The sequence below is a fragment of the Polypterus senegalus genome, chromosome 2 (assembly GCF_016835505.1).
Source record: "Polypterus senegalus isolate Bchr_013 chromosome 2, ASM1683550v1, whole genome shotgun sequence".
NCBI classification, from domain to species: domain Eukaryota; kingdom Metazoa; phylum Chordata; class Cladistia; order Polypteriformes; family Polypteridae; genus Polypterus; species Polypterus senegalus.
The window spans coordinates 133,150,057-133,162,390 of NC_053155.1; the positions used below are offsets into that span (position 1 = coordinate 133,150,057).

The 12,334-nt window shown below is 40.7% G+C and overlaps 1 protein-coding gene across 2 annotated transcripts in view; it reads left to right on the plus strand.

Annotated features, from left to right (window-relative positions):
• Window positions 1–8,454, plus strand: part of prozb (protein Z, vitamin K-dependent plasma glycoprotein b) — a 28,327-nt gene extending 19,873 nt beyond the window's left edge. For both annotated transcript variants that reach the window (XM_039744640.1, XM_039744639.1), the window contains one exon: window positions 7,212–8,454. In XM_039744640.1, the coding sequence (XP_039600574.1) occupies window positions 7,212–7,735 (524 nt within the window). In that variant the 3' untranslated portion in view covers window positions 7,736–8,454. The remainder of the gene's footprint in view (window positions 1–7,211) is intronic.
• The last annotated feature ends 3,880 nt before the right edge of the window (window positions 8,455–12,334 follow it).

Sequence of the window (12,334 nt, forward strand, 5' to 3'; positions counted from 1 at the left end):
CAATTGATTAGGCATTGTTTAAGAAATATGAATTAATTAAATACTAAGAACTTTTGAGAGTCTGTTAGCAGCAAAAAATAAAAAAGGTGCAGTGTGCCAAACTCCCGAAGTAAGAACTGTAAATTGTTTAACATAGCAGTCATCATAATCGTTCATGTTCCAGGCTCAAATTCAAAGCTTTTCTTTGAATTTAACAATATTGCATATAGGTAACATGTTGTATCACAACGGACAGACTGCTAGACATGAATAGCTCAGGGCAGTAAAAGTCTTTCCTTTTGGGTTTCGCTTCAAAAAAGAAAGTCAGGGATGTTAACAATGCTCTAAACTGAAAAGATGTTTGGTCTATTACAGGTTCAAGGACAAGGCAACGGTTGAAGTCGAACAGTAACAAAAGTCGTAAACAGAATATTTTCCTAAATAATTTGTGTGTTTCAGTACTTTTTCTGAATTGCTTTTAATCTCTGAGTTCACACAGTCTGTGAGGCAAAATCTTATAACATAGCCACATCAACATCAGGCATCGCACAGCACGTTCTTCACACACCACTTGATGTACTATGTCTGTAGGTTTCAAAATACCTGTGCCCATAACAAATAAGGACATCAACGAAATAAAAGTATAAATCTGAAGTACAGATTAACAGCCTACCAAAAACAACAATAAGAGCACATTTCTGACAAAATGAATTGTGAATTTAGGTGGCCGTACCATTTTCATACTCTGGCCTTGTTCAGAGTTCGATAACTTGGTAACAACCCTCTGTCTTTCTCAAGCATAGTATGAAAGTAAACACATGGACCCTGGACACTGCTTTGATATGAACTTTGTTTCAAGTGATATAATTTTGTGGTATTTCCTTTCATGTTCCATTGTAAAAAGTTGCTAACCCCTTGCTTGTTTTTACAACTTTTTCGCAAATCCTTCAAATAAATATTTGCCAGTTTGCATTCTGAACTTATGGTAGTAGTAGTAGTAGTCTGTTGTACCTTGCCAGCCATTATGGATGCATTGAGAAGTCAAGCAAAGTGACACCTTTTATTGACTAACTGAACAGATAACAATTTGCAAGCTTCTGAGTCAGCTAAAGCCCCTTCTGCAGGCAAGATATAATTACTGCCTGAAGAAGGGGCTTAGCTGCCTCGAAAGCCCTCATATTGCAATTTGTTCAGTTAGCCAATGTTGTGGGGTACAAAATCTGTATATTTTGTCCTGTATTTTCATTATATTTTGTTCAAGACAAAAACAAAAAATGAACAAAATTCAGGACACATCAAAGCATATCCTCTTCCTAGTTGTACCTCACTTTTTAAAACAGCTGTTACAACAAAGAAAGGAAGACATGCTAGTGCCTACGCCTATCAATTAGTTTATAACCTGGGCATCTGGGACAAAAGTAGCAAAATTATTTTACAGCCTGGAAAAGGAAGAAATGCTAATACCTCAGGCAACATCAAAAAAAGTTTTATTGTTTGGGAAAATGGACAGTGAATTTATTCATCATATTGACAGCCAGCCAATCAGAATATCTAACAATCACATCTTGTAAAACCCCCCAGTAGAAGTTTATAATAAATATGCCTCGCCTGAAGAGTGACATCGGAAGGAGGGAGGAAGAAGAAGGGACGAAGACGTTAGGAGAAGGGAATAGAACGACATCAGAAGAGGGTGCCAGCAATGTGTGGCTGTTTCCATCTGATTGTCAGAAAAGCCTCTCATGAACAGTTATGAGTGCTAGATCACAAGCCGCCTGTGACATTCATCTTTGTCATCTCTACTTTTTCCTAAGTTTTTTCTAAAGACTATATATATCCTGACTTTTCTATCAGTCCTATTTTCTATTATTCTTTGTTCCACTGGTATTACTAATCCTGTAATAAATACCATGCTGCTTTTAACTTTCTATGCTTTGTCTTAATGTCTATAGAGTAACTGAAGTAATAAGTTAGATTTCTTTGAGCACCTGGTGCATCCGGAGGTTTGCCATTACTTCTGTGCTGCAAGGTTTATTAAGGCTGCGAGTGAGAGCTCCACCCAAAAGTAGGGAACACTACGTAAAGTAAGGTATTCTTGGCAGATAAATGACCTCTAGTCGAGGATGCTGAGCCTTTTTATGTTTAAATGTATTCTTGTAGACCAAAAGTAATATTTAGGTCTGAGATATCTTTAAAAAATTGTATGTCGTTCATGCCAACAATAAGTAAGTCTCTTGAAGTGTTGAGAGAGTGACAAGTTGTGTTATTCATAAGGCACTTGTGTGGTTTAAAGTGCTAGTGATTAACCAGCTGTGTGTTTGTCATTCACAGGGCACTGTTGAGTTTCTGTGTTTATGCCTACAGCTATGTATGCGTGTGTTAATCTTAAGGTGCAACAGTAGACCAACCTGGTAACGAATCTGATGAGTACACTTACCCCTAGGTAAAGAGAAAGTAGAGGGAAATATCATGATAATACATCCAATAAAAGTGTCACTTTGCTTGGCATCTAATTTAAACTTATGCTAGAAAGCTTCAAGTATAGTTAATTATTAAAAGTCACTAAATTTCAAATCCTCAAGAGCTCAACTTGATGTGCAGATTATCCTGCATTCAGAGAAACTCAGTAGTATGATTTTGACATTTGCAAGACATTTAGAAATGTTTGTGTTTTTGCTATAACTTTAAATGACTTTAATTCTCTTTTGTTGTTTTCCTGATGCTCTGTTTTCCTGTGTAGTTTTCACCCTTAATTGTATCCTAATAATAGCAATTTTACAAAAGTAAAGCAGATGCTCTGACAAACAACAATGAATGCTGAAAGGTTACAACTTCCTCCCCGTCAGACACACTAACATGCTTATTACTAAACAAAGGCATAAATAACCAGAACAATCGGAAAAGCAAAATGGAAAAACTTAAAAAACAATTAAAAAATGCAATGATACATTCATGTAGCATACATAAATGCTTGGTACATTCCATTAAAGACTTGACAAACTTACCATTGTAACTTCTTAATTGACCCCAAAACAAATATGCTGGACCATAACAGCTTGCTTAATTAGGCTAAGAGTACAATTCAAAATTAAAAAAAGACATTGAATTAAACAAAAACATGCAGCCATATAGAGTCCCCAGGACTGAGTTTGAAACCCACTGCAATAAAGTGTCCCAAGATTTATGGAATCATATGGCATTGCTCAATTTGGAGCTGGGAGCAGAATAGGACAAGAGGCAACTTGTGAGGCAGAATAGAGACAATAAGAGAATTCTGAAAAGAAAGATTCAGGTTACTCTGGTGTTGTTCATAATATCAACAATAGGCTGTCCTGTATTCATTAGACCCCAGAGAACTAAGTTTATTTTTAAGTTTATTATTCTTTTTCATTCCAAGTATGTGGAAATTTCCAACCTTGAAAATAAAACTGATTAAAATGTTCTTACTTGAGTACTAATCACTTGAACATTATAAAATACTAGCCACAGGACCTGCCGAAGACATATAATAGAATCATTTTAAAAATTTGCTATCTTTCTCTGTAGTCTTGTGTATCTGAATATCTTTTAACTGGCGCTCCCTCTCTTAAGCACATTCCTGTAATGCCTGCTTCTCTGACTCTCTCATTGTTTTTAAGGCGTCTTTTCTCGCCTTTTGTTTGAGATTATACTTTCCGTCTTTGAAGGTGACTCTCCCAGTGTGCACCTTTACTCCTCCTCAAGCATCTTAGAGATTACACTTTCAAGTGTCACTAAAACCAAACTGATCGATCAGATTGCTCTGAGGGACTAGACACACAGATCTTAGTGTTTCATTGCATAGTAGATGCAAACATTAACTAAAACATTAAATCCATCTAACAATCTATTATCGAGCTTACTTACTCCAGTTCAGGGTTGTGGGTAAAGCACTATTAAAATTAATGTAACAAATGTAAATATTCACCCGCTCTGGACCTTTTGGTTGAGCGGTCAAACTGCTCCTATCTATTCCTGGAAAGCTCATCATGCAGTGAATATCCAAGGCAGTAGATGGAAACATGAGACAAGAGTGTGCAGAATTTCATGGAGGACTGGAATGATCAAATGAAATGTTCACCTCATGTAACATCATGAAACAATACATGGAATGTAAAAGTCAGCCATGCCATAAGTTGGATGACATTGAGAAAGCTTATGAGAGCATTCCCAAGGACAATTTCTGGTGCATTCCGAGAGTGTATGACATCTCACAACAATTGGCACAGCTGATCAACAACTTTACTCACAGTGTTTTATAATATCAAACCTTACAGAGTTTAAAGTTTTTGGCATATGAGCTCAGCATAATGTGCAACAATTACTAGCACTTTTGTCAAAATGCCAAGCCTTGTTGTTTGGATTTTTATTATTTTGAATTTTGCTATTGACACCATTGACATATCACTCAGGGTCTCCCAAACTCAGGGCCTCTGAGTCAGAGGTAAAAGTTTATCCAGTTAAGTAATAGAACTCCATCAACCCAAAGGTCAATCAGGATTCTTACTGCAAGGAGCAGTGTGGCATAATAGTTAAGATTGTTGTTTCAAATTCTGAAAATGACACTATGTGACAATAAGGAAGTCACTTCACCTGCCTGTCCCCTATTTGGAAAAATAAAAGTAACGTGCCTAATTGTTTCGCAAATGGCATCAGCCAAATAAGTAAATAATAGTACAAGGAGATTCTTCTATATTGTCAGCCCCTGTAGCACTTGCCCTTCCGTTTCACTTACCCCTTCTCCTTTCAACTTTCCATCCTGGGATGTGGACTCAGTCTCTTTACATAACGCAACAGCTTGCTTTATGGCTTTGCCAAAGGGGTTCTCCTGTTGATCATCTGGATAAGCTCTGGTTTACTGACTCCAGATTAACAGCCAGCCAGAATGATTTCTTACCAGTGACAGCTACTTTTTCAAGTGATCTAAAAATGCCAGAAAAATGTAACTGATTTTTTTATGCTTTTAACAGACTATGAAATATTGTCATGTCACTTCGAACCCATTTAATCCAGGCCAGGATTACAGGGGGTGCCAGAGCCTAAGCCAGGAGGAAATCCTGGACACTGTGCCAGTCCATCGCTGGGCGAACACACACCAACACAACAAACACACATTAGATCCAATTTAGCACTTCCAATTTCCCTAACCTGACTGTGGGAGGAAACCGGAGCACACAGAGGAAACTCACATAGACATTGGAAGAACATGCAAACTACACACAGGGAGGATAAAACAAAATCTCTGTTTAATATAGTTAATGCTTGAGAAAATAAAAAAAATCATTTAAGCAACCAGTCGATCAAATTTGTATTAGCTATTATTTTTTCTAAGCTTAAGCTGATGTTACATTACACAACTTCTACAAACTTTGTAGTTGGAAGGGATGTCAAACATGATGACTGCAGCTGCTGATGTTGTCAAAAGAGTATGTCAATTAACAGCCTCTCCAGCATAATTTCACTCTTCCAAAAAATTGCAAGCTCACCTCTTATTCTGATAGCCAGTATGGAGCTGGTACCTGTGAGAAGGATTTACTGGTATAGCGAGTTCTGCTACAAACTCTACTGTTTATTTATTTATTTTTGTTTGTTTTTTCCATTCCGTTGTCATACATAAAACACGAAACATCAAACAGAAACACATCTCTTCTGTCTATGATGTCCAAAATGTTTGCGTTCTTCAAACCTTGTCACTGCATTATATGCATTGTACTTCCGGCAGGTGAGCACTGATTGGTTCAGACAGAGCCCGCCCCTGTGACTTAAGACAAATTCAACAAGTCACTGGCTACAACTGTCTATGACTTGTTAAGATTATGTAAATGAGGTCTACAAATGAAAATTGCTGGTAAAGTCATGTAATGTGATTATAATCTTTTCTGGAATGAGTATTGAAAAATTCAAAACATGAAATAAGAAGAAGAGCGCAGTCTCTTGAGCTGTTTGCTACCCAAGAGGAAAACAATTTCCATGAGACTCACCCATGCTGGAAGATATATATTGATTTCAGAATGTAAACATCAGAAATTTTAAAAAATGAAATAATTTATGAATAATATATACCAACGTGTGAATTACAAGGACTGTTGAAAAAATTATAGCATACAATATTGCAAATGCATTTTGACATTGAATGGGTTTTTCAAATGGGGTTACGTTTTTTTTACAAGCAATAGATTTAAAGCTTAATGTATCAGGACAGGCGGCATGGTGGCGCTGCTGCCTCGCAGTTCGGAGACCCAGGTTCGCTTCCCGGGTTCTCCCTGCGTGGAGTTTGCATGTTCTCCTCATGTCTGCGTGGGTTTCCCCCGGGTACTCCGGTTTCCCCCCACAGTCCGAAGATATGCAGGTTAGGTGCATTGGCAATCCAAAATTGTCCCTAGTGTGTGCTTGGTGTGTGGGTGTGTGTGCCCTGCCTGGGGTTTGTTTCCTGCTTTGTGCCCTGTGTTGGCTGGGATTGGCTCCAGCAGACCCCCATGACCCTGTAGTTAGGATATAGCATGTTGGATAATGGATGGATGGATGTATCAGGAAAGTCCTTTAAGTCCAAAAGGGTAGACACCCACTTTAATTAGAAATTGCCACTGATTAAAAACAACCATTTGCAATGTCATAGTGAATAACAATTCTATCGTGGAATCTAACTTAAGTATGAATAGAATAAAAAAAAAGATGCTGTAAGAATTTACCCCATTTCATATGACACACTTAAACAAGCTATAACACAACCATACATCCATCTGTCCATCCATTATCCAACCTGCTATATCCTATCTACAGGGTCACGGGGGTCTGTTGGAGCCAATCTCAGCCAACACAGGGCGCAAGGCAGGAAACAAACCCCAGGCAGGGCGCCAGGCCACCACAGGACACACACACACACACACACTCACACACACACACACACACACACACGCCACACACACTAAGGACAATTTAGGATTGCCACAACCATACAGCTACAGAAATAAAAGTAATTGAATTAATATTAATTAAGAACATTAACTGTGTAGAGAAATAAGATTAATTGAACAAGGTTTCCCTGTGGAAATGTTTTCTTTAAAAGAAAAGGAATGGCATTGAAGCTAATACTGCCCATCCATTCAAATTCTCAAGATCCTAGAATGAGGTATATAGGGCCTGTTTGTTTCTGTATAAATCTAGCATAGTCCACTAAAAAATGATTTTCTTCTCTTTGTCTGCCTTATCTTTTACAGGGAAACATGAAACCAACGGAACCAAGAGACAAACATTGCTCACTGATAACATTTTTGTGCACCCTAAACATTCAAATAACAGAGAAGACAACGATCTAGCCGTGATCAGACTCAAGACCCCTGTGCATTTCACAAAGAATGCTATCCCCATATGCATTCCAGAAAAAGATTTTGCTGAAAATGTTCTGATGCTGGGAAATGTTGGTGTGTTTAGCAGCTGGGTCATCAGTAAGGAGAACAAAGAATCATTGATGTCAACAAGGGTCCCATACTTGGATTTAGAGACCTGTCAGGGGTTTCACAACATCACCATCACCAATAAAATGTTTTGCACAGGGGAAAACTTGGATACCACTTGTATGTCCTCTAACGGAAGTCCGATTTACACAGATTATCAAGGCACAAGGTTTCTAACTGGCATTCTGACTACTGGCCCGGGTGATTATGACTGCAACAGGCACTATGTTTTTATGAAGATATCAAGATACGTCACATGGCTAAATTCATTGCTCAAACTGTTATAAATAAAAAAATAAGATATTTACAATAAAAACATGAAGACTTTACAGGATTTATACCTGTCAATGCAACTGTATAATGATATATACAGGAACACTTGTCAGAAAGGACGCCAGCAGATCAACTTCAGCAGAACACCTTGAAATAAATTGAAAGAAGATCACATATTAATTTCTTTTTTGTCTTGTCAAAGGTGGTTGTTGCTCAGACTCATATAAACCTGAAGTAACATAAGGCAGCAAAATCCTAAAACTTGTAACCTGATCCAAAAGTTGCATTATACCAATTAAGTAAGGAAATACTGATTAAGACATAATGGCAGACAAGCACAAACACACAAAGTGAGACTCACATGCCCAGTAATTGTTCACTTACAGGGATATCTCAATGACATTGTGGCCATCTCTTTAAAATTTGTTTAACTAAACCAAAAAATCGTCACGCCATATTTCGGAAAGTAACCTCTCTTAGTTATTCATATCAAATTAAAAAGAGGAACATTTACAAATAGTGAAAGTTGCTGCCACACTAATATAAGAATGCCTTTACTTGCTGCACCTCTATTAAAAATGTCTAGACAATGTTTTCAAATGCTTCCCCAACATAACATTTGTATGTTTGAATATTATATATGTATCCCTCCATTTATTTTTATATTCACTTTGTCTACATCACATTTCATTGTTATAAAAATTAATTTTTGAAAATAAAACAATCAAAACTCTGCAAGTATTACTAAGATCATTTCTGCTGAAATACATCTTATTTTCACATACATCTGCAATAAAGAATCCTAGGAAATTAAGTACTATGTTTGCAATGATAGTTGTACAATAAGCAAAGACACAAAAATTCATTCTTCTTTGACCTTTTTTGGCACCTCTGGGAAAATGTGTCTTAAAAATGGCCTGCCAAAAATAATGTCATTTTTCTGAGATGAGAGCATGCTTGAATCATAATCGTGAAGGTGTCATGTCCCACCAAATACCCTCTTTTTAAGACATTATCACTCCAAAACTGCAAGGATTGGCCAAAAGATGAATTATCAAGACTGGACATTACTGAATAAAGTACATCTAAGTCTTTTGTGCCCACAAGAGGACAATTTAAAATGGTGTTGAAATAAAATAGTGCTTGCTTCTGGTTACCTAATCTTGGATTAAACTTTTTATGTTAACTTTAAGATTTGAGAATCTGCCATTAAACAAATTTTATTTGTCATATTCACACATTACAATATATCTCTTTACTTATAAAAAAAATTCCTGTGGGAGGGAATGACTAGGAGACGATACGTAAGACACTTAAAAGACCCATGAGATGAAAGGGAATGGCCACGGGAGTGTCTCACGTGGACCGTAAACATGAGACTTTGTGCCAAGAGATTGACCCAGGAGCGTCTTGCGGGGATGTAGAACATGAGATTCTTGCAAGACACGCCCTACTTACAATCAATATCAAATAAGACCACGAAGAGAAAAATCATCAGTCATTTAAATGCTTTGAGCAAACACAGATCCAGGGCTCTCTGCACTTATAAAGCGTAGAAGGACAATACGTTATAAATGAAATGTCGACGACTAAACCAAGAAGAAAGAGCAGCACGGAGAAAATAGACCCAAAAGCATTGGAGAAGAAAAAATGCAAAAAAGAAAAAGAATAATCTATGTGCAAATGCAGACAATAAGGAAAGTAATGATCAGCCCGGAACAAGTGGAATTGAAAAAAGCACGTCCAATCGGGCTCAGAATTAAAAGTCAAAGACTAGAGAAACTAAGGACAAAGAGTAAAAGACAAAGTAGAACTTCATAAAGACGTTCAAAAACGTTGGCGCTATACACATGCAGAGCAGGTTAGAGATTATGAAAGCAGTGGATTTCGAAAGGCTCAAAAAAAAAAAAAGTCGCAATACAAATTCAGAGAAAGTTAAAAGAATATGAAAGCAGGAAAATTAGAAAGTATCAAAAAAAAGGAAGTAAAGAGCGCAGTTGCGCAAACAAATGGAAATTATTATGGGAAAATAATCACCACCGACAAGGTGTCATTGAAAAAAAGCAGGACAAAGTGAGGTCAGAAATAAAAGACAAAGTACAAAAAAAGTAAAACGTCACAGAGAGGCTAAAGAACAAGGGGGCCAAACACATGCAGAACAGGTTAGAGGTCATGAAAACAGGGGAATTCAAAAGACGCAAAAAAATGTAGGCACGGAACACATGCAGAGCAAGATACAGAATATGAAAACAAAAAAACGAAAGTGTCACAACAAAGAAAGTAAAGATCGCATTAGCGCAAACAAAGAGTAATTATTACTCAGAGAAATAACGGAAAGGCGAATAGAGACTGAATATATGGACATGGGCGATATGTCAAAAGTATTGTAGCGTCTTCCCAGACGTAATGACGATCCGAGACGGTCACTTGGTTAGTCCTTTCTTTAATAAATAAAAAACGGTTGCTGTTGGCCGCAACCACGCCGAACAGACAGAACTTAAAAAAAACAATCTCACAGCGAGAGCGACATGACCGAACTTCTCTCCTGTCTCCACCCTCCTCGTTACAACCCCAGCGCTCCCGCCCTCCTCCTCGGCTCCACCCCCATCCCTCCGGAACCTCCTTTACCTTCCACTCTATTACATGAGAAATAACAGGGACAACAGAATAAATAACTGAGGGATGCAAATCACAGAACACAAACTGCAAAACAGAACTCTACAATAAAGAACAGAACGCTACACTGCTCCCTCCCCACTAAGACCCTCGTCCCGAGGGTCCCACAAAAAGTCCCTGAGGTGCCCGGGGTCTTCTCAGTCTCCGAGGCCTGCGGGTGGGAACGCAGGTGGCTGTGCCTGTGGTCCCGCAGCAGGAGGGTGCAGCGCAGGGGGGGAAGTCAAAGGGTCAGCAGATGGAATAGCAGCTGGGAAGGGGGTGGTGGCCACCCGGTCCCTTTGAGAGGGCATGGGCCGCCTAGGGCTCTGTTGAGGCTGACCAGTGCCCCTGTAGGGTGCCAACCTGTCCCTGTGGAGGGCCACCCGCCTTCCCCTAGGAGGGAGCTGAACTCTATAAACCACCTCTCCCAGTCTTTCAAGCACTCTACAAGGGCCCACCCAGTGGCAGTCCAACTTAGGACAGAGACCCTTCTTTTTTCGGGCTATAGACCCAGACCAGATCCCCGGCCTGGAAGTCATGACCTTTAGCCCGCATGTCATAACACCTCTTCTGTCTTATGCCTGCTTTTTGTAGCTGGTCACGGGCAAAGGCATGAGCTGAATCCATTCTGTGCTGGAGCTTGCTAGCATATTCCGGCCCTGGCGGAACAGCGGCACGCCAGGGGTCTCCCAAAGGTCATCTCCGGTGGTGTGCGCAGTTCTCGTCCCAACATGAGCAGGGCTGGTGTGCATAGGGTGGAGTCCTGTACCGCAGACCTGTAGGCCAATAAGACGAGGGAAGGTGAGTGTCCCAGTCCCGCTGGTGCTCTGCCGTGAGGATGGCTAACTGTTTCACCAGGGTTCGATTGAAGCGTTCAACCAAGCCGTCGCTCTGGGGTGCAATGGTGTGGTCCGGGTCTTCCGCATGCCCAGGCGCGACATGGCTGAAACCCAGCCGACTCAAAGTTCCTTCCCTGGTCACTGTGGATGGTCTCTGCGGCTCCAAACCTTGCAAACATGCCCTCCACCAGGGCATCAGCCACGGTCTCTGCCTCCTGGTCTGGAATGGCATACGCCTCTGGCCACTTGGTAAAGTAGTCCATTGCAACAAGGATATAACGGTTCCCCTTATCTGTACAGGGAACGGGCCCACTATGTCCACCGCGACTCTCTCCATCGAGGCTCCCACTGCCATCTGCTGAAGTTCGCATGGGACTGATGAGGGGACCCTTGTGCGCTGTGCAGAGGTCACAGCGACGGCAGAAGTCTTCCACGTCCCTCCTGACCTGACCCCAGTAAAACCCTTGCCTGATGCGACGGAGAGTCTTTGCCACCCCAAAGTGACCAGTCCCTGTGGCACCATGGCATGCCTGGAGGATATAGTCCCTCAGGGACCGGGAACCACCACCTGCCACCTCTCCTCTCCAGTGGCCGGCTCCTTCCAGGCCCTCTGCAGTACCCGTTCTCTACCCTAAGGGCATCAAATTTCTCAAATAGTCCTTTGGAGGCAGGAGAACACCCTGCCACCTCCTCCCACTGTGGTTTGCGGCCTGCCTCCACCCAGCGTAGCACCGGCTGTAGATCAGCGTCTAGCCCTTGTTGAGCTCTCCACTCTGTTTGGTCCAACATTTGAGTCAATCTGCAAACCGGTCCACCCCTCACATGTAGCATCTTGCTCCTCCTCCCCTTGATCTCGGCCTCCCTGGCCTCTCTCTTCTCACAGTACTTGCAGCCCGCATGCACACAAGGCGTCGGGACATGGCGTCAGCATTAGTGTGCCGGGTTCCCGCCCTGTGCTCCACTGTGAAGGAATACGATGCCAGCTCCTCAAGCCAGCGGGCTATCTGGCCCTCTGGTTCTTTAAAGGACATCAGCCACTGTAGGGCAGAGTGGTCGGAACGGACGGTGAAAGGGAGGCCGCACAGGTAGTACCTGAAATGTCCTATGGCCTTAACAACT